The 27,222-nt window shown below is 38.7% G+C and overlaps 1 protein-coding gene and 1 long non-coding RNA gene across 4 annotated transcripts; one reads left to right on the top strand and one right to left on the bottom strand.

The window, feature by feature from the left end:
* Window positions 1-4,295: 4,295 nt before the first annotated feature.
* Window positions 4,296-5,139, bottom strand: LOC113593729 (uncharacterized). Its single transcript, XR_008290516.1, has 2 exons — window positions 4,561-5,139; window positions 4,296-4,432 (listed from the first exon to the last, which is right to left on the bottom strand). It is a non-coding gene; the product is annotated as an uncharacterized LOC113593729 (long non-coding RNA).
* Window positions 5,140-14,778: 9,639 nt separating this feature from the next.
* Window positions 14,779-25,775, top strand: LOC106980809 (uncharacterized). Of its 3 annotated transcripts, none has more exons than XM_053203736.1 (3): window positions 14,779-18,575; window positions 23,840-23,916; window positions 25,010-25,775. In XM_053203736.1, exons 1-3 carry the CDS (start codon window positions 18,172-18,174, stop codon window positions 25,105-25,107), a joined length of 579 nt encoding a protein of 192 aa, XP_053059711.1. In that variant the 5' UTR covers window positions 14,779-18,171; the 3' UTR covers window positions 25,108-25,775. The 3 variants fall into 3 exon arrangements, 2 of the variants coding, with proteins under 2 accessions (XP_053059711.1, XP_014934358.1); XM_015078872.3 differs by having other exon boundaries at window positions 23,840-24,031; XR_003414038.2 differs by lacking the exon at window positions 14,779-18,575 and adding an exon at window positions 21,560-22,940 and having other exon boundaries at window positions 23,840-24,031.
* The last annotated feature ends 1,447 nt before the right edge of the window (window positions 25,776-27,222 follow it).

The raw sequence follows: 27,222 nt of genomic DNA, 5'->3' as shown, positions 1-27,222 counted from the left end.
TTCTCCTCAAAAAATAGAGATTATCGCTGTACTTTCTGGTCCCAGCTGTATTCCTGAGAAATATATAGAACAAATCCAGTGTCTCTTCTAGGCATCTGAAGACAAAGATTAAGGCAGCCAACCAGCCAGCCACACATCCATCCATCCATCCATCAATCCATTAAACATATCTTTACTGGGAGCTTACTATGTATTGGGTATTTAGTATCCTAGTAGGCAGTTAATAAGTGGCAAATGGTATTATTAAAAATCTGATTATTAACTCAGTCACAAGTAAATCCACTTTTATATGGTGGATTTTTGAAAAGGGAATGGAGAGATAAGGGAACTAGCATTTACTGAATATGAACTACCTACCATGGTGTTAACTGCTTGCTTTACAATGCTCTATATTATTAGAGACCTCCCACCGTCTTTTGAGGTGGGTTATCTACATTTCCATTTTAAACAGGAGGAAGTCAAGGCTTAGAAAGCTTAAGTAATTTGACCAAGGAACTACGGCTAGTAAGTGGTGGGCTGGAGTTTGAATACTGAGCTCTGTAACTACAAAACCACCACACTGTGGGCCTCACACAGGAATCCTTAGGACAGTTGAAGCAACATCACGGTCGCTTCAGGCCATGTGTCTGAAATGAACACTTTTATTTTATCATTCTATTTTTAAAGTAATGCCCAACTCAGGGTGTGAAATCATGACCCTGAGATCAAGAGTCTCATGCTCTAGGGACTGAGCCAGCCAGGCGCCCCTGAACACTGTTTTAAATTAAATTAAATTTTCTTTTCAAGCTTTCAAACCTAAACCCCTCATTCTCTCTGTGTATTTTTTAAATTAAGTTTACAAAGTGACTGCTTTGTTATTGTTTTCTATAGAAGTCAAATTTCCTGTCAATACTTTTCCATTATAAACTTGGACACATGACAAAGTATATGGAAATCAATAGCAGTAATTTGGGCATTCATCAGTTTCCCTCTAGAATTAGTTCTTTGATTATACTTCTTTTAATGGATAAATCATTGTGATCATATGAAAGAAAATTTTTAAGAAAATAAAAAAAGATTACCCCAAATCTCATATCCTAATACAACTACTTCCATTCTAATTCATACCCATATGTGTGTGTGTGTGTGTGTGTATTTCAATTGTAAGTCCTTAATAAATGTAGGCTATTATAACTCCAGATGTTTTATATATATATATATATATATATATATATATATATTTTTTTTTTTTTTTTTTTTTTTTTTTTCCTTCACTCAACCTTACTTAGAATCATTTACCCATGTTTCTATGTAGTTTTCCTAATGGTCCCATTTAATAGCTGTCTAATAGTTTATCAAATTTCAGTCTATTTTTAAGGCCTTTAAAAAATGTTTTTGATGTTTATTTTTGAGAGAGAGAGAGAGAGAGATAGAACATGAGCAGGGGAGAGGCAGAGAGAGAGGGAGATGCAGAATTGAAGAGGCTCCAGACTCTGAGCTATCAGCACAGAGCCCTACGTGAGGCTCGAATTCACAAACCGTGAGATCATGACCTGAGCCACCCAGGCACCCCAATTTTAAGGCCTTTAGAAATGAAGTTCAGGGATTACTAACAAGATATATTCTCTCTCTCTTTAATTCATTATTTAAGCAATCTGCTTAACCATGACTTTTACTTTTTTTGTTGTATCCATTTAATGTATTATGACCTCAAGAAGACAAGGGGTAAAAAAGAAAAAAAAAGAAAAGAGGACAGGGAAATATTTTTGTAGTCAGCAGGACATTTTCGTTTTGGTCTTAGAGGGTTTTGGTCAAAATCAGGTTTGCAATATTGGTATCACAGAAGAATGGCCATGAGTTTAATTGGTGTATGTTTCTTCTCAAGTCCTTAGTGTCCTGATCCATTCCCCTGCTGACTGAAGCCCTCAGCGGTAGCTTCTGAAAACCTATTTAGGCTTCCATGAGTCAGTTAACTCTTCAAGGCTTTGCTTTGTGGAACAGGTACTTCTTGGTAACTGCTTCTTATTCTTTCAGTGCCTGCTATCTCTGGCAGCAAGCCAAGTAATGAAGACCACCATTTGGTTGCTGGGTTTTGGTTTGTGTGTGAGTGCGTGCATGCAATCTTAATTGTATCTTCCTGCAATCCCCTTTTCTTCAGCTTAAAGGTCGTCAGAGCCATCAGGAGAGAGACATAAATGTGATCAAAGTTAGAGTTTTTTCCAGCCTATACTGCAGGGTCCTGATGATCTCTAAGGTTTCTACTTGGAAAGGGGAGCTACTTTGACCATTTGACAGTCACCAGATGTCTATGAGGCCTGTCGAGGGGATGGGTCTCTCTAGTTATGCTTCTAGATCTGAAGACGAATTTTCTCTTGGTTTTAAGTAGGAGTTTAGACAGAGGAGAAGAAGACAAAATGTTGGATGTGTTCATGCAAAGAGCTTCGTCAAAATAGAAGAAATATTAAGAAATTGCAAACAAATGATAAAATGTTTCCTTTTATCTTTTTTTATATTTTTATTTTTTTCTTTTATCTTTTTAAAAAATATTTATTTATTCTTGAGAGAGAGACTACAAGTGGGGAAAGGGCAGAGAGAGAGGGGGACAGAGGATCCAAAGAGGGTTTTGCACTAATAACAGCGAGCCCAATGTGGGGCTTGAAGTCATGAACCGCGAAATCAGGACCAGAGCCAAAGTCGGACGGTCAACTGACTGAGCCACCCGGGTTCCCTTAATGTTTCCTTTTATCTTAAAACAAGCAGAATTCTTTCTGGATTGATTCATGCTAAACACTTCAGCCAGATGGAACTTCAGTAGGCTGTTGATATTTCTGGATTTAGCATTCAAGGTTGATCTTCCTTGAGTAAAAGGAAGTCATATATAATTTTGCTGAGATCCAAATTGCATCCTGTGCACTTGGATATGGACACGAAGAAACAAATTATTTAGTTGGTATGTAACCTTGCTGATGGTCCATCTCTCACATTACATAATGGCTTTGTAGTTACGTACTCAGTATTATGTATGAATTTTGTGGGTGAAAATGTATAATATAGTGGTATATGACTCTTTGAGGATTCTCAAAGTTTTTGGATATATCCTTCAAAACTGTCAAAGTCTATCATTTTACAATTATACTATTATTTCCTGGCTCTGTGCCTTTGGTTTTTTACTCCTCTAGTCTGCCTATCTTTCCCCATGGCCAACTATTAAAATTATGCCTAACAGGGGCGCCTGGGTGACTCAGTTGGTTAAGCATCCAACTTTGGCTCAGGTCATAATCTCGTGGTCTGTGGGTTCAAGCCTTGCATTGGGTTCTGTGCTGACATCTCAGAGCCTGGAGTCTGCTTTGGATTCTGTATCTCCCTCTCTCTCTGCCCTTCCCCCACTTGCGCTCTGTCTCTCTCTCTCTCTCAAAAATAAATGTTTAAAAAATTAAAAAAATAAAATTATATCTAACAAATGTATATCCCATCTCAGTGAAGTATTTCCTGATTATTTTCCATTAATATAATCTCTCCCTCCTTTGGTCTTCTTAGAATTTTATTTGTACCTTTTCTTGGTACAAATAAAATTTGTGTTTTTTAAATTTTATATGACCTTGGATAATAATGACCTGTGTACTTCATTATATTTATGCCTCTGAGACTATATCGTTTTCAGGGTATATCTGAGTCTTATTAATCTGAGAAGCCCCCCGCCCCCAGCAACTGCTCTATTTCCATAAAGCTCAGCACATTGTCCTCCTCATGACAGGGGCCAATAGATATTTGTTGGGTTGAATTGGGGTAAAGGCTGTTGTAGACTTTCTGTTATAGCAAAGTAAATAGACATCTTATGGATGATAGTTTTTTGCTAGATGTTGCCAGTACTTTTGATAGTGACCTAATAAATAAAACCAGATTGCTATGTTCTTTTGATAACCTAACCTGGGAAAATATGTGAGCTCAACAGCTGCTGTAATATTAATGTTTAATATCCTTTTCATCTTCTAATTTGACAGTTTTCTACCTGGTCCTGTTTTCCCTTTCTCATATCTAATTGTTATTCATGCCTCCTTTTTATTCCCTTTCTCATTACATCATGTTGAATTCTCAGAAAAATAGAACACATGTTTTAAGGATCCAAGTCCAAAATGAAGAGTTGACTTAAATAGACTTTCTCCTATTCAATTTACCAATTTAGCATCTATATCTTAGTGCAAATTCTCTAGATTATAAAGCCTGGGGTCAAGATTAAAGTGCTGATTCTTGTGTTTATATGTGGGAGGGGTAGGTATAAGCTCAGGAGAGTAAAAATGAAGGAGAAAGTCAAACAGTTCAGTGTGATGTGTTACCATGATGGCACTACTTTCGACAAGCCATGATGAGAAACAGCAGGTGACTTCAGTAGATTCCTTGAGCCACAGAGCTTCTCTGCCATGGCCATAGGGAGAGATCCCAACCTTGATGTAGTCTGCAGAAGGGGAAAATGAGAAAAATGATCTGTCTACCTCACTTCCATCTCTAATGAGAGATTTGTCAAGCTTTCCCTACAAGAAGGTAACTCTCTTGTACTTTTATGCAACTTCTATGGTGCATTACCTGGTCCATTGACACCAGCTACAGAAGCAAGATTTCATGCTCTGTGGTATGACATTTCATCTTGTCTGAGAGTGAGGAGAAACCAGTGCAGATCAGAGGTTGTGCAGGTCATGCAGTTCTGGGGCTTCTATTCTGACTCCAGGGAACCCAGCAGAGGCAGCAGCAGCCCAGCAGGTGAGAGGTGCCTTTGGGAAGAAGGAAGCAGACGAGGGGAGTAAAGTTGTGTGCCATACATAGCCCACTTCTTCCTTCTTCCATCTCTTAAAATGAGTCATTGTTTGTGGTTTCGTTTTCAGTCTTCTTGTGTTCTCATGCCCTACAATTAACTGCTTTCTACACACTAGTAATCACCAAGTTGATATTTATAGCCCAGATCTTTCTGCTCCAGATCCATGTATATGATGACTTACCTGTCAATACGTGGGTGTTGCACTCAGGACCTGAGGATGTCAGGAGTTCTTCCTTTATCCTCTCCTCCAACTCCTACCAAACCCGCTTTTCTTCCTGTAGCCCTGTCTTGATAAATGTCACCAAACCAAGAACCAACAGTTCTCCTAAATTCCTTTAGATTCACTTCAGATTTCATACCCAAGGAGCTAATATTGATCTTTTTTTTAAACACCTCTCAGGACCAGACCTCTTCTCTGTTTTCACTACTGTTGTTTTATTTGAGAACTGTAATTGCTTCCTAAATATCCTCTCTGCCTTTGACCTTGCCTCTTTTCAATCCATTTTCCAAACTAAACCTGCAGTTATAATTTTAAAAGGCAAATCACCATGACCAAACAGGGCTTAATCCATGGATATAAGAAAAGTTCAGTGGTAAAAGTTACCTATTTATATAATTTATGAAATCAATGTAAAATAGATTATGTATTGATCAATGATTTCTAGGAGAAAAATCATATGATCATCTTAACACAATGCTAAAAAGTTTGATAAAAATCAACATAAATTTTTGGTTTAAGAAAATCTTAATTAACATGTTAATATGTTAAGGAATATTGTTCTCAAACCAACAGCATATTATACCTAGCAATAAAACATTACAAGCATTTCCATTAAAGGTAATAATTTGACTGTCATTACCATTATTTAAGATTATTCTGAAGTGTCAATCGATGCAATAATGAGAAAAAGAGGTGAGGGAGGTATAAATACTTGATAGGAACAGATAAAATTATCATTATTTGAAGATTGTATGGTTCCTTGAAAAACTGTTAAAATGAACAAGAGAGTTCAGAAAATTCGGCAATTATTATTATTTTTTAATTTAATTTTTTATTTTTAAAAATTTACATCCAAATTAGTTAGCGTATAGTGCAACAATGATTTCAGGAGTAGATTCCTTAATGCCCCTTACCCTATTAGCCCATCCCCCCTCCCACAACCCCTCCAGTAACCCTCAGTTTGTTCTCCACATTTATGAGTCTCTTCTGTTTTGTCCCCCCCCCCACCGTTTTTATATTATTTTTGTTTCCCTTCCCTTATGTTCATCTGTTTTGTCTCTTAAAATCCTCATAGGAGTGAAGTCATGTGATTTTTGTCTTTCTCTGACTAATTTCGCTTAGCATAATACCCTCCAGTTCCATCCACATAGTTGCAAATGGCAAGATTTCATTCTTTTTGATTGCCGAGTAATAATCTTTACTTTACATCTTCTTTATCCATTTATCCATCGATGGACATGGACATTTGGGCTCTTTCCATACTTTGGCTATTGTTGATAGTGCTGCTATAAACATGGGGGTGTATGTGTCCCTTTGAAACAGCACACCTGTATCCCGTGGATAAATGCCTAGTAGTGCAATTGTGCTGGGTTGTAGGGTAGTTCTATTTTTAATTTTTGGGGGAACCTCCATACTGTTTTCCAGAGTACCTGCACCAGCTTGCAAGAAAATTCGGCAATTATGACAGAAATATTTAAAAACTAATACATATATCAGCAATAATTAGTTAAGAAAAACAATGGAATGAAGAACCCATATATCATGGTAATAAAAAAAATCAAAGCACCTAGAAATAAACTTAATTATAAATATGCATATCTATAAAACTTTACCATGAATCTAAAAGGAGATTTGAATAAAAGGAGAGACATTATACTGTGTTGGAAGATTTAATATTGTAAAGATATTAATTTTCTTCAGGCTAAGCCTATTATTAACGAAATCCCAATGAAAATAACTTTTTTTTTAATGTGAAAGAAATCTATTTAAAAATTTATTTTGAAAAATGTTTGCACTAGTTTTCGGTGAGTCAGAATGTTCTACTGCCTTTTCCTTAAGAAAGGATTGAAGTCCTCCCCTGGTCTGCACCCTTCCTTCCCTGGGGGTCCTAGCTTGTGTTTGCATGACTCCCCAGCTCCCAGGATCATGCGTTGAGAGGGACACACTAGCTATAAACCTCGGGGGTAACTCTCCAGTCATGATGCAGACTTCAGAATGTCCTGTTTAAGATACAAAGTAAATGTTTTGAGGGAAAACAAAAGAGAGAGAAGAAAAAAAAAAGGGAGAAAGTAAGAAAGTCAAACCCATCTTTAGGAAAATAATGCCAAAAAAGTCTTTTCCTACCAGATATTAAGGTGAACCAGCCAGATACAATAATTAAAACATCACTAGCTAAAAAGCACACTTCAGAAATGCATCCAAATACATGTAAGGATTTAGTACATTAAAAAGCCTGTGCCTCCTATTGGTGGGGGGTGTTAAGATAACTGTATCATTATGAAAACAAATCCAAATTCACAGTACATGAAGAAAAATTCCAGAAGGATTAAAAATTGTAATTTAAGAAGGAGAAAGTACAGGTGAATGTCAACAAAACTTCAGAGTAAGGAATGACTTTCTAAACATGAGACTAAAAGCAGAGCAGATGTGGTTGTATAAAAATGTGAGTCTTTTACAGCAAAATTCACCATAAACTAAATTAAAAGACAGATGGTATAGGAAATATCCTTTTTTTAAAAAAAATTTACATCCAAGTTAGTTAGCATATAGTGCAACAATGATTTCAGGAGTAGATTCCTTAATGCCCCTTACCATTTAGCCCATCCCCCCCCCCCCCAACAACCCCTCTGGTAACCCTCTGTTTGTTCTTCATATTTAAGAGTCTCTTATGTTTTTGTCTCCCTCCCTGTTTTTTATATTATTTTTGCTTCACTTCCCTTATGTTCCTCTGTTTTGTATCTTAAATTCCTCATAGGAGTGAAGTCATATGATATTTGTCTTTCTCCAACTGACTAATTTCACTTACCATAATACCCTCTAGTTCCATCCACATAGTTGCAAATGGCAAGATTTCATTCTTTTTGATTGCAGAGTAATACTCCATTGTGTGTGTGTGTGTGTGTGTGTGTGTATATATATATATATATATATATATATATATATATATATATATACCACATCTTCTTTATCCATTCATCCATCGGTGGACATTTGGGCTCTTCCATACTTTGGCTATTGTTGATAGTGGTGCTATAAACATTGGGGTGCATGTGCCCTTTCGAAACAGCATACCTGTATCCCTTGGATAAATGCCTAGTAGTGCAATTGCTGGGTGGTAGGGTAGTTCTATTTTTCGTTTTTTGAGGAACCTCCATACTGTTTTCCAGAGTGGTTGCACCAGTTTGCATTCCCACCAGCTGTGCAAAAGTGATCATCTCTCTCCACATCCTCGCCAACATCTGTTGTTGCCTGAGTTGTTAATGTTAGCCATTCTGACAGGTGTAAGGTGGTATCTCATTGTGGTTTTGATTTGTATTTCCCCGATGATGGGTGATGTGGAGCATTTTTTCATGTGTCGGTTGGCCATCTGGATGTTTTCTTTGGAGAAGTGTCTGTTCATGTCATTTGCCCATTTCTTCACTGGATTCTTTGTTTTTTGGGTGTTGAGTTTGATAAGTGCTTTATAGATTTTGGATACTAACCCTTTATCAGATATGTCATTTGCAAATATCTTCTCCCATTCTGTCGGTTTCCTTTTAGTTTTGCTGATTGTTTCCTTTGCTGTGCCAAAGTTTTTATTTTGACGAGGTCCCAATAGTTCATTTTTGCTTTTGTTTCCCTTGCCTTTGGAGGCATGTTGAGTAAGAGTTGCTGCGGCCGAGGTCAAAAGGTTTTTCCTGCTTTCTCCTCTAGGATTTTGATGGCTTCTTGTCTTACATTTAGGTCTTTCATCCATTTTAAGTTTATTTTTGTGTATGGTGTAAGAAAGTGGTCCAGGTTCATTTTTCTGCATGTCGCTGTCCAGTTTTCCCAGCACCACTTGCTGAAGAGACTGTCTTTATTCCATTGGATATTCTTTCCTGCTTTGTCAAAGATTAGTTGGCCATACGTTTGTGGGTTCATTTCTGGGTTCTCTATTCTGTTCCACTGATCTGAGTGTCTGTTTTTGTGCCATATAGGAAATATCCTTAACCAAAGGTTCAGATCCTTAACGTTCAAAGAACCTCCAAATCAATAAGTGAAAAATGAAACTGTATAATTGACCACAAAAGGTATTTTACACAAGAAAAATAAATCTCAAATGGCTAATAAACTAAAAAAGTTCAACTCTACTATTAGTCAAAGAAATGAAAATTAAAACCACACACAAAAAAATAAGGATAAATATATGCACTATTAACAAGGGTTAATAGATTCAAGCACTTTCAAACATTACTGGGTTCATCAACTCATACAGTCCTTGTAGAGGATATATAAAATCCATAAGGCAATGCTACTACTAGGAATGTATAACAAATAAATAATTAAGGGTACATATCCATGTATATAATAAGGATATATATGCCCTTAATAATCTTTAATATATAACAGGGCACTGTCTATAATAATAAAGCATTGGAAACAACTTAAGTGTCCAAAAATAAGGAATGTATGCAGCCATTTCAAACAATATAGAAGAATAGGAACAACAACAACAACAAAAAAACCTAAGGAAAGATATTTAAGATAAGAAAGTGATAATGGAAATGCAGCCAGTAGGGGGAAAGTATTAGCTGGACAACCTGGCACTAGAGTTCTGATAAGGAGGGACTGTTTTGACTTAGCAGAATAGCTTAGGAGCTCTTTGCAGTTTGGAGCAAAGCCAAAAGAGCCTTGAATTCCCTTGTGCAAAAGGGAAAGGGAATTGGAAATGAGTGCTTGGGAGTCTACATCTAGAGGAGATTGAAAAATGTAGGAAGGGAGGGAAGCTGGCAGCTTGTCCTGTCATAGTGCCACATGGAGGGAAGACCTATGATAAGAATGACTAAGGGACTCAGAACTCCTCTCTGAAACTCAGTTTCAAGTTGTTCCCCAAGTTGTGCTTCAATACAAACTATCTTCTGTTTGCCCCCAAATCTTTTAAAAATATTTGCTAATATACCACCTTGTTTAGGCCATATTTGGAGGAAAGAAGGGATTGGAGAAGTGTCGAATGGACAATGTGCCCAAGAGGTGAAATAAGGGGCAAAGATCAAGGCAGAAAATCAGTGCTAGAGGTTGTCAAAGGGAGCACACCCCCACCTCCATCTGTAACCTCCCCAGAACTCTCAGAGATATTGGAAGGGAGTTGAGTTCCATGTTATTCATAGGATAGGGGTTTGAGCAGAATTCTTTTACATCTCAAAAGTTGGGGAGGGGAGACTCCAGAAGGTTAGAGGACCCTGTAAAGTACATGGAAGATTGGGGTGGGAAAATTCACACACACACACACACACACACACGCAAAAACTGCTGAGAAGGATACACAGCCTACAAAATGATGCTGAGATTATCAGCAATATTTATTTTCCTCTTTTAGTCATCTGTATTCTGATTCTTCTCTAATGAATCCATATTACTTGTGTAATTTTTAGAAATAAAAATGTACTGAGGTAGAGAGCTGATTGGTGGTAGCCAGGGCTGGGGAGAGGGGGCAATGGGGAGTGCCTGCTTAATGGCTATGGGTTTCCTGTTGGGTGATGAAAGAGTTTTAGATCTAACAGAAGTAGTGGTTGTATGACACTGTGAATGTGCCAAATGCCACTGAGTTGTTCACTTTAAAATGATTAATTTTATGTGACGTGAATTTGACTTAAATAGGGAAAAAAGAAAACATCTATAGAGGCAAAAATATACAACATGAATCAGACTCTGTCACTCTTCTGCTTAAAATCCTTCAGGGACATCCTAACTCTTTAACATGGCAGACAAGGCTCTTCCTGCCCTGGCCCTGCCCCTGCTCCACCACAGCCACCCTTCCCCACCAACCTTACTCTCTAGCCATGCAAAACTGTGTGCACTTCTCTGAAGGAACCTATTCTTTCCTGCCTCCATGCCTTTGTATGGGTTTTCTTTTCCTGGAATGCCCTTCCCTTAGTTACTTTCCACTCATCCTTCAAAACTCAACATCTCCTTTGAGAAGATTTCCCTGATTCCATAGTCAGGGGGTGCCTCCTCCCTGTAACCCAAGAATCTTTGGGACATTGCCCAATTTTTTTTCAGTTTATTTATTTATTTTGTGGGGGGGAGCAAGGGACAGAGAGAGGGGGAGAAAAAGAGAGAATCCCAAGCAGGCTCCACACTGTTAGCACAGAGCTTGACTCCAGGCTTGAACTCACACACTGTGAGATCATGACCTGAGCCAAAATCAAGAGTCAGATGCTTAACCAACTGAGCCATCCCGGGGCCCCATGGGCCATTTCCCAATTTCATCGGTGTAGGGGACTGTGAACCCTTGAAGGACAGGGCCTGAGACTTTCCTCTCTTTAGCCTCAGAACCTGGCACAGGACAGAAGCCATGATAAATGTGAAATGAATAAGAACAGACTTAGTCATTGAAAGTGACCCTAGGCATGAAATTGAAAATGATCTAGAGATGTTTAACTGGCTTACTGTGACATTTGTCACAGAAGAATGGGAGATCTTTTCTTTTTCTTCTTACTTTTTATGAATTATTTAGGAATTGAAGCATAGATCAAAATTCCAAATAAAATGTCAATATAAATAGCAAAATGGTCCCAGATGGGGCTTAGATGCTTGCAGAATGCCGGTGGTCTCAGGAAAATAAAACTTAATTGTTCAAAAAAGCTCAAATAAAATACAATAGAAACTTAATTACTTTCACAAAATACAAAAACAAGAAAAACTCATGATGGGTAGTAGAGAAAAGATTTTTTTTGATACCTTGCTCCAAAACTAAGATATAGGATTGCTATCTTAGGATTTTTGTTAAAAAATACCTAAGTCTTACAGGATTTTAAGTGACTCTAAACCCCTAATGAAATAATGGGTCTAGGCAAAAACCATCAATGGGTGCTAATTTTATTAGGTGGAAGGTTGATGTGGAATTTCATAATGTATGTGTCAGGCTGACACCGCTGAACCCCTGTTCAACCTTAGCATTATTGAAAGTGGGACAGCCAGACACTAACCGCCTCCTAATAAAATGCAGTAGGAAGTATACATCACCACTTTAGAAAAAATCTTGCCCAAAGGATCGAAACTGATTTAATGTCTTGAATCACCAGTTTGTGAGAAATATAAAGGATAGAGAAGCCTGTTAAATGACACCATAAAGATCTAAGAAATCAAATCAAGAAGATGGGAAATTCCACAAGACAAAGGACTCCATTTCTTCAATAAATGAGTCATAGTAAGCAAAAGAAAAGGGAAACCATAGATTCAAGGAGATAAAGATTCAACTGATATAAATTTGAATAACCACAAGAAGATATTTTTGAGACAATCTGGGAAAATTTACATTGATTGGGTATTGATAGTATTTTATAAAATAATTTTTTGTTGTTTATTTTTGAGATAGCATGAGCAGGGGAAGGGCAGGGAGAGAGAAAGAGAGGGACAGAGGATCCAAAGCAGGCTCTGCACTGGCAATAACAAACCCAATGCAGGGCTTCAACCCCAGAACCATGAGGTCATCACTTGAGCTGAAGTCGGACGCTCAACTGACTAAGCCACCCAGATGCCCTGGCTATTGATAATATTAAGGAATGATTGTTAACTTTATGTGTGATAATGATATTTATCACATCATCATGTTTTTAAAAACTTTCTTATTTTTAGAGATTGAAGTATTTATGGTGAGATGATATGATGTCTTGAATTGGCATTAAAAAGATTCCTAAAAAACATATGTTGGGGTAGATGAAACAATGACACAGAATATTAGTAATTGTTGCCTCTGGATGATAATGAGCACATGGATTCATTATACTATCCTTCCCCCTTTTGTGTATTAAAGAATAAACTTAACGTTCAGCATCCATGTGGCACTGTTAATAAGCCCATCTACTGAGTCAGGACTATGTCATACTAAATGGCATTGTTGGACCAAAGGGAATGTCTTGGACCTTGAAGTAAAAAAAAACCCTGGGTTCAAATCCTAGCTCTGCTACTTACTAGCCCTGTCACCTTGAGCAAATTATTCACTTCTCAGAATTTGCTTGCTCATCTGTAAAGGGGGATAATATTACCTACTTCAGAAAGTTGGAGGAGCAAGTAAGATGATATATAAAGTGTCTAGCACTTGCCCAGCTCAGAATAAACACTCTGTAAGTGTTAACTACCTTGTATTAATCCAGCTATTTATTTCCTTTCTTGTTTTCTGAAACATAAATTTAAATAATTCCAAAGTTGATGAAGTGAAAAGTGAAATCCCCCCAATTTCACTCTCCAGAGGAAGGAACTACCATTGACAGTTTGTTGCTGGTTTCTCTCCAGACTTTTTCTTTATATCTGTAAATATATAAAAGTACATTCATCCCTATACATATGGTGTGGGTTATTTTTAAACAAAAATGAAATCATGTATTACATATTGTTCTGCAATTTACTTTTTCCACATTGCAATATTCAGCGTGTCTTTTTGTCAGTTCATGTGGCTCTGTACATGTGATTCAGTAAGTAATGCCGTGCATATGCATTTGCTCCCAGGTGTGAGCATTCCTGTGAACTAGAATCCTACAGCAGAATTGTTAGGTCAAGGGCACGTGTAGTGTATCTATCTTCATAGTACCCAAAATGGTTCTACTGCCCCTCCACAAGTTATTGACTTACTTTCATATTAAGACCTATTGTCTATACATTTTTAAGTTGCATGCTGGGAGGTACTGCCCTTACTGGTACCACTTATTTCTCAACAGGCACTGAAAATGTTTCAGAGGATAAATGTGTTGGATTAGCAAAAATCAGCCTCATGGAAAATAGCCGGGCTCCATTCTGCTATTTGTTCCCGTTAGAGGATAATGTGCTGCATGCTGTTTTCAAGGCTGAATGTAGCGGTGGATTGGATAAAATAAATGGGAGTCCTAGTTTTCTTTGTGAAAAGCCAGTGAAGATTATGTGAGGCAGGATCCTGAAAGAAAGCAGGGAATAAAAGCTCCTCTCAAAAGAGGTCCCAGTGGATGGCAGCTGTGAAAAGGTGGATGAGTAAAGAAAGAGGAGGTAAATCCTGCCTCAGTTCCCTGGGAAGTTCAAGATCTCACTTTTCCCTTCCGTTGTTCTAGTGACTTAGAGAGGACAATTCCAGAGAAAGATGGTTTTGAGAAGAAAAGAAATCCAAATGGAATTCAATTTGGTCTTACTTATGTAAGAGCACCTGTCATGTGGTGTACAATAGTCCCAGGCAGAACTCCCAAGAAAGACCACTTTGTAAACCACCCTGCTGCTGTGGGGAGGTCAACAATTGTCCTTTGTCCGTGCAGCCCTCCCATCACCCCACTATGGAATTGCTGGTCCAAACCGCTGCAGTAAGGTTTGGGCGAGGAGAAATTATTCCATTGTCTTTTAGAAATTAGATCAATAAGAGTGATGTCATTCATGATTTCCTTGGGTTCTGGCTGTTCCTGGTGTAGGAAATCATGTGCTGCCCCTTTGCTGCATATATTTCTCTAGATCCACAGGCAATATGGGCACATAGAAAATGACCCCATGTCAAGTGAGAATTTAAAGTTCCAAAAATCTTAACTTTTTTTTTTTAGGTGAAGTAAAATCAACATTTAGTATAGTGATTTCTAAAATAATACATGTAAAAACAAATAAGTAAATGTCTTAGTCTCTTTTGCACCTGGGGATAGTTTTTTAATCTAGGTTATTAATTCAATAAAACATGGATTTGTATTTGACCTTTAAAACATTTTTTCTCTTTGATTTCTTTTTTAGCCCTGGATCAAAGTCTTCTGCCGATCCATAGACAGGCGACCACAACAAATAACCAGTTTGCAAGTGAGTTTTAACATAGATATCTCCTTGATTTTTCTTTGACAGTTACCTTTAATTATTTCAGTAAATATTTAATGTCCCAGGTATACCGTCCTAGGTGCTAAGGATAAAGCAGAAGAAAACAACAAAAATTCTTGCCCTTGAGGGTTTACATGCTAGTGGGGGAAGCTTCATTCATTCGTTTACTCATTTGTTGAACAAGTGTTTATTGATATTTTTTTTAGTGTTTACTTTTATTTATTTTTTGAGACAGAGAGAGCAAGTGTGTATGCAAGTGGGAGAAGGGCAGAGAGAGAGAGATGGAGAGAGAGAATCCCAACCTGGCTCCACACTCAGTGCAGAGCCCAGTATGAGGCTCAATCTCACAACCGTGAGATCATGACCTGAGCTGAAATCAAGAGTCAGATGCTTAATTGACTGAGCCACCCAGGCGCCCCACATTTATTGATCCTCTAATATGACTAAAGCCTTAGGCCACACATTGTGCCTAAATAGGATTTTATCTCTGCCCTCAGAATACAGTGGGAAAAATAAGACATGTGTCCATTTTTCCCTGCTGCTCCCCATATACAAAGAGTATGGAAGAGTGGTTCAAAGGTGGTTTCTCAGAGGTGACAAGTAAGATGATACTGGAAGAACAAACTGATGAGGGGAAAAGACAGTCCAGGTGATGAGTAGTGATGAGACAGAGTGGGCCACAAGGCCCAGGACAGCTGAGGAGGTCAATGAATGCTGTTTAATGAATGACTGAAACTCCTCCAGGGGAACGTGAACTCTGAGAGGCAAGAGTTCTGGGAACTGCAAGTCCTTTCCTGTGGCTGGAATTTAAAGTGTGTAGGGATGACAGGCAGGAGATAGGGCTTGGGGAAAGAGGCAGGGTCTGGATGTGAGGTAGGCCTGGCTAAGGAGCTTTGTTCCGATGACAATTAGAAAATTCATGGGGGGGTGCCTGGGTGGCTCAGTTGGTTATGTGTCCAACTTCGGCTTAGGTCAAGATCTCGTGGTCCGTGGATTCAAGCCCCACTTTGGGCTCTGTGCTGACAGCTCAAAGCCTGGAGCCTGCTTCAGATTCTGTGTCTCTCTCTTTCTTTGCCTCTCCCCCACTTGTGGTCTGTCTCTCTCTCTCTCTCTCTCTCTCTCTCTCTCTCTCTCTCAAAAATAAATAAATGTTTTTTAAAAAACTTAAAGAAAAAAGAAAATTCATGGATCATTTTAAATAGCATTATGACATGGTCTGGTTGTGTTTTATTCTTTTCTTAAGAAAAGTGTATTTTTAAAGCTTTATTTTTAAACAGTATTTTAAAAAATGATATATGTCTATTTTAGATGAACCTTTAGGGACTTTTTGTGTGAGCAATGATTTCATTATACTATTTCTGTAACTGGTACATTGCACATCTCTTTCTGCATCACAGTGGAAGAACCTTTCTCTCTCATTGGATTTGACACACAGAAGGCTCTCAGTAAAGATTTGCTGTTGTGAAATTCCACTCATGCTGGCAAGGGGCAGCTGGCTTAGATGAGGCCATGATCTGCCCCAAATATGCCACCCTGAGACACTGAAGCTTCACCACCTATCTGGGAATATTTAACAATTCCTTACTGCCACGTCATTGCCACTATATATATATTTTTTATCTCTTTCTAACATTTTTACCATGGGAAAATTCAAATATTAATGTATAGGAAAGTAGAAAGGATAATATAATACACCCTCATGTTCCCATCACCCAACGTCAACAATTAACAACTCATAGCAGCCCATCTCATCTCATTTATATCCTTATCTCTCCCTGACCACTGCATTATTTTGAAGTAAATCCCAGACATCATATCTTTTCATGTGTCTCTAAAAGATAAGAACTTGTTTAGGAACATATCCACAATTATTACAACTAACAAAATAATTATTCTTTGTTGTCATCAAATATACAGTATTCAAATTCCAATTGCCTCTCTTTTATTTAAATTGGCTTATTGAGTCATGATCTGCACAAGGTCCACGTTTGTATGGAGTGGTGTTTCCTAAGCCTCTTTCAATCAACAGGTTCCCCTCTTTCCTTCCTTCCTTCCTTCCTTCCTTCCTTCCTTCCTTCCTTCCTTCACCTTGCTAGCTGTTTATTTAACCTTAGGCTAAGTTGAAAACAACACTTTAAGGGTGCCATTTTCCTTCCTGCTCCCTTCATTGTTTTTTTTTTTAACCCCTGACAATTTTTGAGATAAAGAATTGTATCCCATTATTGCAAAATATTCTTTGAATTCGCAAAGTATATCTAATGTTGCCTGGTTGTTTCTAGCCTGCCAGCTTTATTCAAGTGCCAAGTACATACTGATCATGCCATATACACAAGTGAATTCTAGAAAATATAATGTTGAACATATTTTTAGAAAGGGAAAATGTTATCTAAACAGAAAAACAGTGGAGGATATCACAAAGAAAAATATCAATAGTGGGGTGCCTGGGTGGCTTAGTTGGTTAAACTTCCAACTCTTGGTCATGATCTCGTGGTTTATAAGATCAAGCCCCACGTTGTGCTCTGTGCTGACAGTGTGGGGTCTGCTTGGGATTCTCTGTCTCCTGTCTCCTTCTCTCTCTGATCCTCCCCTGCTTGCTCGCTCTCTTTCTCTAAATAAAAAAATAAACACTTTAAAAAGAAAAATATCAATAGAATTAAATATATGCTAAATTAGAATTTTTTGGCCAACAAACACAAAATGGAAGGACAAATGATGAGCTGAGGGGATAGTTGCCCTCTATGAGAGATATCAAGTTTGTAGCCTTAAACCATGTGATTGGGTCCAAATGGGTCCATTTACAAGATTACCCCAAATCCTGATTCTCTAGATCCCATCTTCCAGATTATCTGAAAGTTATGTTTTTCCACCCCCCCTCAGGATCCCCTGCCCCAATTATTCACTTAGAGGTGAGGGTGAGATTCTTACATTTAGTGCCTTTGTTCTATCTGTTGGTCTCACCATCCTGCTGCCCTATGGACCCCAGGAGCTATGCTGGGCCTCTGCTGACCTCATCTCTACCACCTGTTCCTTCCCTCCAGCAATCAGGAAAACACCCTTTACTTCTTATGACTGCTGATTTTCAAAGGAGTTTCCTGCAGAAGAGCTGCAGGGCCCCTAATGACCCAGTTCTTTTCATTATGCCATAGTCCCTTCTCCCAGAACTCACAAGCACGGTTGAAGTCAGAGGATGATCAGGCCCCTGTGGTACCTAAAACGTACCTAGCCTGACTCCCAGCATCTGCTGCATAAAGTATTTCCTGGCTACAAGGAAGGAAGCAGATGCTGACAGATTAAGCAAAAAAGGAGTCTGTTCAAAGAACATTGGGCCGCTCGTAAAATAGTTGCAAAGACTGGAGGAAACAATCTTCGAAGAAAATCACCCAAAACCATGCAGCTCAACTGGCCTAATGAGAAAACTAAGGATGTTGCCCCATCACCACTCAGCAAATACCTGCTGCCAGGAGCTCAGTTTGACTGTCACCACTGCTGCCAAAGGCATCTAGCTTCTTCTGCATCAGGAACTCAACCTTACAGACCATCCTGTCCCCCCAACCACATGGCTCTGCTGCCACCCTCGCCAGCAAGAGGAGTACATTATTCACCTTTTCCCCCTCCAAGCCCCCTTCCCCACCAGAATCCCACACGAGTGCATCTGACTGGAGGAGCGCAAGTCACATTCCTGTGTTCTTGCTGCAAAAGAGCAGGAGAGGGAAGGAAGATTCTGTCTTCTAACTTGATGGAACTTAAAAGGGAAAATCCTGCTAACATCAGAAAGGTATTCAAAATCAAAAGGTATTTGCTTGGTACCCAAAGACCAGGACAGATGTCCACCAGAATGAATGACTTAGGCTGGGTATGATGGGGTGGTTTCTCTGAGATAGAGTGGTCTTACATTTACTGATTAAAATATGGACTGGGTTAAAGATGAAATGACATGCAAGGTTATTCATGGAGGCATTATTTGTAATAACAAAAGATTGGAAACTATTCAAATGTCCAGTAATAGAGATTTGGTTGAATAAAAATCATGGTACATCAATACATGCATGGAAGATAATGCAGCTGAAAATAAAGGAGGAGGCATGATCTTTAGAATGTAAGTAAATGAAAAAAACAAGTGGAGAATAATATGCATAATAGTTAATTTTTCTGTAAGAAAGGTTGGGGATATATATGTAGGAATATGGGAATATATATATGGCTCAGCCATAGAAATTATCATTTTTTCTGGTAAAATGGTTCATTATTGGCAATTTCATACAATTCAATATAATATAGGGTGGAGGAGACATGGGTGAATAAGAGATTCTGCAAATACATTATGTATTTCTTACATTGGAATCCTATAGATGTGTTTTACACATTCAAAACATTAAATTTAAAATGAACTCGTACGATTTTAAGACAAACTGAAAACAGTGTACCTGTTTATCAAGTTAATGATGTAGCTGCATAGAGAAGACAATTATTTGAAATGATTTCAAGTGATACTACAATAGAGTATATTTGTTGTATGTACATTGTGGAATATATTTTAAGGGTAAAAAAATCTAATGCTTCATTCTACAGTTACATTGCTAGTAGTAGTCTTTGTGTTAGCATTTTGAAACTATTTTTATATAGTATAGTATATAGCAATAAATTATGTTAATGTTATTAGGAACCAAGATTTACAGTGTAAGAGAAGTAAAATGTAAAATCAAAGCATTAATATAAATATTAATGTTAAATTTGAATTAGAAATGTAATGTTAGGAATAATTAGAAATAACAGTAGAAATATTAAAAATTTGATATTAGAAATATGGTTTTTATCTTTTTCAAAAATATATCCTATTTCTGAGCTTTTCAGAAGGGCCTAGAAGGATTAAAAACCCATGGACAATGAACAACCTGTGGTGTCCAGATTGTGGTCCCTAAATAACCTTTCCCATTTAAAGGACCCGGGACTTCTTGGATGGCTGATTCCAAGTCTGGGACAGTGCATGTACAAGATGAGGCAGGAACACCTTGCTGAGCCAAAAACTGAAGTTATCAAAGATCGGTGGGTTATATGGAAAGAACTCAAGAGCCCACAAGAAGGGGCCCCAATTGACCAAAAATGGGATAATTTAAGAATCTAAAAAAGTAGTGGTTGAATTTTATGCGAATGCATAGAATATATAAAAGCCTACTGAGTTCGTGGGGGAGGAAGAGTGCCAAAACAGACAAATTAACAAACTCATTGGATGCCATTGGTGGTAGCTAGGTCACAATTCTTACTTTGAAAAATGGCAACTTAAGGGAAAAGAGTAAGCATTATGCTGCCTTTCCAATTAAATCTACATTTCAGGGTGACCGAATAGCTCTCTGAGGGCTATCAATGAGGAAGAGTTCTTCTTTACAGACAATTCCCAGCCAATAAGTGCAGAAGGAATGATGGAATTAGAAAAACCATCACTTTGCAATCCTAATGATATAACTGATTAAGGCAAAGATCAATAATGGATGAAAGCATTGGATGAAAAGCTTATGGAGAACTTTACAATGGAGAGATCTGGTTGACATCACCTGAATCTGCTGATCAATCTTTAGCAAGAGTAGGACAGCCAGATAACATGCATTTCTTGAGATGTCCCTTATGGGAAAAAAAAAGAACGTGAATCCAATAGGGCTTTTAGAACTAACCTCCGCTTACGTGAAATAAAGGAGGTAGAGGCTCAGATTTAAGTGCTGCTGCGAGGACATGAATGGATAAACTCAAAATATGAGATGTTCTTTTTTTTTTTTTTTTTTTTTGAGAGAGAGAGACAGAGCATGAGCTGGGAGGGGCAGAGAGAGAGAGAGAGACACAGAAGCCAAAACAGGCTCCAGTCTCCAGGCTGCCAGCACAGAGCCTGATGCAGGGCTCAAACCCACGAACTGTGAGATAATGACCTGAGCCAAAGCCAGATACTTAGCTGACTGAGCCACTGAGGTGCCACCAGAATATGAGATTCCATAAAACAACTGAACATCAAGTCAATGGCATGAAGAAAAAAATGGTGGGGCAAAGTGGGGAGAGACTATTCTAAATTTTAAGACACTCGAACATAACCATCAAATGCAATGTGTGTACCTCATCTGGATCCTGAGTCTAAAAAAACCAACAATAACGAAGATATTTCTTCAGTATCAGAGAACTGTGAAAATGGTCTAAGAATTAGATGATATCAAGGAATTGTTACTTTTGTTAGGTGTGTTACTGGCATCATGGTTATATAAGAAAATATTCGTATATTTTAGAGATGCAAAATGAAACATCGATAGACAAAATTACATGAGGTCTGGGATTTGCTTTAAATTTTTTTTAATGTTTTATTTAGTTTTGAGAGAGCGAGAGAGAGAATATGTGGGAGGGGGCAGAGAGAGAGGGAGACACAGAATCTGCAAAGCAGGCTCCAGGCTCTGAGCTGTCAGCACACAGCCTGATGTGGGGCTCAAACTCATGAACCCGAGATCATGACCTGAGCCAAAGTTGGACGCTTAACCGACTGAGCCACACAGGCACCCCTAGGATTTGCTTTAAAAATGGTTCCACAGTAGGGAACCTGACTGGCTCAGTTGGAAGAGCATGCAACCCTTGCTCTCAGGGCTGAGAGTTCAAGCCACACATTGTGCATGGAGCCTACTTTATTTAAAAAAATTTGTTTTTAACTTATTTTGAGAGAGACAGAAAGAAGGTGTGCAGGGGAGGAGCAGAGAGAGAGAGAGGAAGAAAGAGAATCCCAAGCAGGCTCCGTGAGGTCAGGGTTCGAACCCACAAAACAGATCATGACCAGAGTCAGTCGCTCAACCAATGGAACCATCCAGGCCCCCATAGGGCTTAATTTAAATAAATTAAAAAAAACAAACAAATAAAATGCTTCTGCAGAAAAAGGAGAAGGATAGACAAAGCAAGTGTTGTCAAATCCTAATAACTGCTGAATCTGAGTAATGGGTATATACTATTCTTTTTAATTTTTTTTTTTGAAATTTTCCATAGTGAAAAGATAATGGAGACAGGCAAAATAGAAATCAGTTCAGCCTGATCTTTGTATACCGATGGAGCACATACATGGAAAAAGTTATGGCAAAAGAGATTGACTTGCGGTCACTATCAGAGTGAAGGGGGAGTCACAAGCACCTGTGATGTCAGCGATCACGCCTTGAATGATGTGACCTTGGCAGGAGGACGGGCTGTTGGTGGGTTTAACAATTCTTTCTCACGTCTCCTTTTTCCTAACACCTGAGGTGGCATCTCAGCACATCCAAGTAGAGTACAGAGCAGTGTGCAATGTTCTTTTGCATCCAAAAAATGCTAATCACACTTGATATCTTTGCTAATTCACTGGGGAATAATTTTGGGTTCCATAAGTACATCTTAAGATTTAAATGGAACTGGGAAGAATTTAACAAGAATTTAACATGTTGATTCTGTACGGATTGCCCCTCATCCCACCTCTCCTGACACTTCCTCTGTGACCATCCTGTTTGAGTAAGGGTGCTGGGTGAGGGAAGAAGAAACATTTTTTTTAGAGGAAGGATTACAAAAATTGGGGATGCAACCACAGCCAAGTGTGTGACCCCTCTGCATTCCAGAATGTGGGGCAGGTGGATATCATCAATTGACCAGCCCTCTTGCCCACTGGACTTGGCTTCTTGCCACACTACTCCAGGCAGCACCATATGGATGAAGTCTTCCTACTTGAAACGTCTTCAGACTGAATTGTAAAGCATTTGCCTCGCTGCTTTTTAATTTCTACAGTGGAACAAACAAGAAGAAAAATATCTTGAATAGAAACTCAAGGAATTTGGATTAGATTAGATGTGAAGAACAGCCTCACGTGAGGAAGCTGAAATGTGGAATAATTACGGCACTTAGAAAGATTATGATACTTTTTCTAAAACATCTATTAAAACTGGACAGATTCTAATTGTCTGGGATGGTCCAGGAATGATGAAGTTGACAACATGTTGTCTTTTGGCCTATGTCAGGGCATCTAGCATTTTTGCCTGCCCAGCATCTTTTTCCCATCCTCCTTCTAACAGAAAATTCTTTCCTTTAGAGGAATGCACTTTTGGGAAGGAGCTGCTGCTTCCCTTCTACATTTGGTTTTAACTGTGCCCGAAGCAAGATTCAGTCCTGGAGAATTTAAATGTGAGCAACAGGGGTGCCTGGCTGGTTTAGTGGGTAAAGTGTGTGACTCTTGATCTTGGGGTTGTAAGTTCAAGCCTTATGTTGGGTATAGAGATTACTTAAAAATATAATGTTAAAAAAATAGATAGATACATAGACAAATAAGTAAATAAGAACAACAATAAATTGCCTCCTCCTCCCCCTTCGTTTGGATTGTGCTAATGTCATTTCCAAGGAAAGAAAGTCTTGATTAGCATGGCATGTGAGATGCTTCATTCATTCCATTAACATTTATTAAGCTGTTGCAGTCTTTTTGACACCCTGGATATACAGAAAGGAAAGACAACCTTTATTTCAAGGTGTTCACAGTTAAAGAGACAGTTACGATACAGTAGTTATATAATAGATGACATAGTACTTAATAGTTCCAAGCACTATTTTAAACATTTTGCATATACTAACATTAAATTCTTACAACAACCCTTTGAGATAGGTTCTGTTACTTTTTTCATTTTTGACACAGGGAAAGTGAGGCACAGAGAGGTTAAAGGAAATTGCCCACATTTACCCAGTTCAGGAGCTGAAGATCTGGGATTTAAACCAGGGTAGCCTGGGTTTTAACCACCACATTCTAGAGCTTTATTATCCCTAAGGATCAATGTTGGAATTATCCTGGAGAAAAATCAATAATAATGGCTACCATTCAGTAAGTGCTTCCTATGTAGCCAGGTGCATTTCTGCCTTAACACATGAAGGCTTTTGAAAGATTCAATGCAGCAAAGATTAGGAGCCTCAGGGAACTGAGGCTCAGAGAGGTTAAGTGACTTGCAGAGATCACCCAGCGAAATGGCAAAGGGTGAATTTGGTCCGGTCATGTTCACTTACAAAGCCTTTGCTCTTTCTGTCACATTTCCCTCAAGGACCTTACCTTCCAGCTTTTCCACCAGAGGACGCTGTTCCGGGTCTGCACGTGGTCATCTTCTTGTAGCTTCACATGGTGAGGAGAGAGAGGAAGCAAGCCCTATCTTGTCTCTTCTTATCTCAGATGCTTATGACTGGCTGCCACTGACTGGGAAAGAGAATCTACACTGGGAATCCTCTAACATCAGAGAGTAGGTCATATTTTGCTCCCAACAGTACTCTTGTAATTTGCGTATACACCTTGCAACCTGACTCCTGAGAATATATCTGCTCAGTGGGGGAGAGATTAAGAAGCTCTGTGTAAGTGTTCCTTTGGGAAAATAAAAAGGATGTTATTTATTTATTATTGTGGCAGCCATTCAAATGTTGAAGGAGGAGAAACTTGCTTTTGTTCTGCTTCCTGCCTTCAGGCCAAACATGTGAATAAGGCTCTTGGATAAGGTATGTGTCAGGTGTCCTGAAGACCAAGTGCCTATTTCATTAGAAGACCAGGCATTGGAGGCGGTATTTTGGTGGGAGATTTTCTGTGATCCACAGTGGCACTTTTGTCTAGTAAAACCACCCCCAATATAGAAGAGGCTCTGATGCACCTTCATGGAACTAACTCGGGATTAACTTCCAGAAAATTTATCAGCTAAGGCACACTTGGGAACTCCTGCATGCGAAGTTTATGGGTGCTTACTAAGCACTTTAGGTAGATCAACTAATTAAGTCCTTACAACAACACCATTTACAAGTGAGAAAAATGTGGCACTAGAAAAGAAAGAACTGCCAATGGAGTTATAGATGTTTATCAGGAGGCAGTGATGGTTGCTAACAAACCCATTTCTTCTAGGCACATATGGTATCATTTAATTAAATAAAGTGTAAAGCTGTGAAATAGAAGTGTAGAAAGTTGAAATATTATTTCTATGAAAACTAGGTTGAATGTTTTGGGAAGACCTGAGAAAGGTGTTCCCTCCAAAAGTGCTATTGAATTAGGTATGAGCAAGACTTTCCTGTCTCCATGACTGTGCCTGTCACAGCTGATTAGAAGGTCTTTCTCACCTTTTCCTCCTCCGAATGCATCCTCCAGGATGACGTCGTCTTCTTCTTCTTCTTCTTCTTCTTCTTCTTCTTCTTCTTCTCCTTCTTTTTTGGTTTAAACAACAGAAATTTATTTTTCACAGTTCAGGAGACTGAGAAGTCCAAGACCAAGGTGCTGGCTGACTTTGCTCATAGTGAAGACCCTGTTCCTGGTCTGCACATGGTCGTCTTCTCCTTGTAGCTTCACATGGTGAGGAGAGAGAGGAAGCAAGCCCTCTCTTGTCTCTTCTTATAAAGACGCTCATCTTAAAGAAGATGTGGTATTACTCGGCAATCAAAAAGAATAAAATCTTGCCTTTTGCAACTACATGGATGGAACTGGAGGGTATTATGCTAAGTGAAATTAAAGAAAGACAAATATCATATGACTTCACTCATATGAGGACTTTAAGAGACAAAAACAGATGAACGTAAGGGAAGGGAAGCAAAAATAATATAAAAACAGGGAGCGGGACAAAACAGAAGAGACCCATAAATATGGAGAACAAACTGAGGGTTACGGGAGGGGTTGTGGGAGGGGGGATGGGCTAAATGGGTAAGGGGCACTAAGGAATCTACTCCTGAAATCATTGTTGCACTATATGCTAACTAATTTGAACGTAAATTTAAAAAAAAAATTTTTTTTAATTAAAAAAAAAAAAGAAAGACGCTCATCTTATTGTGAGGGCTCCACCCTGACAACCTAATTACTTCCCAAAGCCTCCATCTCTAAATATCATCACATTGGTGATTAGGGGTTCAATGATTTTGGGGGTACATAAACCCAATAGCATAGGTCAAAATAAACTTGGCAACTGAAGTCAAGTCATTGCAAAGTCTTTATATAGTTATTGTCTCAGTCACCAGGTCACTTTTAACAGCTCTCTCCCCATGCCACACTAGGATAGTGAATTGACCATTTAGCCCTTTGATGACTGAAGAAATGTTGTAGGCCTTTACCTCCTCACTTTACTCTTCCTCTCACCACGTCCATTCCTTCCTTTCACCCACATGCCACCCCTCTACCAAAACCCTTGATTCTGAAACCTCATATGGCATTTAAGTTTCACTCCAAAATGAAAATTCTCTAAAAAACTTATTTGTATTCTGTCATTTGAGGTCCTGCCCTTTCTCACTGTCCTCCAAGATGACCTCTTCTAAGAAGCCTTCTCTGGTAGCCTGAGTTTTACCAGTTTGGCTACTCATAATGGCAAGTTACTTACTCTCTCTGAGTCTTGGGAGTCTGCATCACTGAAATGGAGATAAGATTATCTACCTTGCAGGTCTGCCATGGAGATTAAGTGAGATGATGCTTGTAAAGTTACTCAACAAATGGTAATCATTGTGATGTGCTTGGTCCCATGCTAGGGCCTACAGAGCAGATGAACGAGACAGCCCCTCCCGCAAGAAGCTGCAGATGAGCACATGACTGTCTGCCTGCTTTTGGCTTCAATTGCCCTGTAGTGAGCTGAAGCAGATTTTCACAAATATAAATGGAGACTTTTCTAGATGTTTTTAGACACCGACACCATTATGTCATCCAAGTTCTCAGTTAGCATTTGAATAATGCATCCTGAAGGCCTGAAGGGCATCACCACAGAGCCTTTCCAGATATGACTTTCTTATACTTCCTCACAAAATGATTTGTCCTGATGCTTAAAGGGCCATCAGAATGGCTTTAAGGGAAATAGGTTGTGATTCATGGAAGCCACATGGAGAAGACTCTGGAATCTTTTCTCGCTGAGTTCAAATCATGGCTCTACTGGCTATTTGACCCCAGAACAGTTATACAATGGCTCTGAGTATCAATTTTCTCATCAGAAAAGTGGGAATAATAATTCTTATTTCATAAGAGGGTAAACAAGCAGACTAAGATGAAGCGTCAAATGTTCGGTACAGTGCTTGGCAGATAGTCCATACCTAATTCATGTTAGTTTCCTAATAGGTGAATTTAAGTAGGTAGGAATGTAGTGGGTGCACATCTAAACTGTGAGCTGAGGGACTTCAAGCAAACCTTCTTCAGTGGTTTCTTTGTGCCACTGTCACAAAGACTGTAGTCTGGGCAGCCCATGGGTCTGACCTTGCACTTGGTCTCTTTCCAGTTTTCCAGTAGAAATGACTAATAATCAAATTATTATTCCATTATTTAAGTTGTGGGTTTCTCTTGAGTGAGGTAATCAGCTTCTGGGAGCCTCCATTTCTCTGTTTTTAGCAGCTTGCAGATGCAAGAGCCTTGCAAGAAACAATGAAAGGAATAGAACTAATGAAATGCATCTGAGGCAGCACGGATACTCATAGGTAGCTGATGAAATGTGGC

Source organism: Acinonyx jubatus, chromosome D1 (genome assembly GCF_027475565.1).
Source record: "Acinonyx jubatus isolate Ajub_Pintada_27869175 chromosome D1, VMU_Ajub_asm_v1.0, whole genome shotgun sequence".
NCBI lineage: Eukaryota > Metazoa > Chordata > Mammalia > Carnivora > Felidae > Acinonyx > Acinonyx jubatus.
This window is presented reverse-complemented; position numbering and strand designations above follow the sequence as displayed.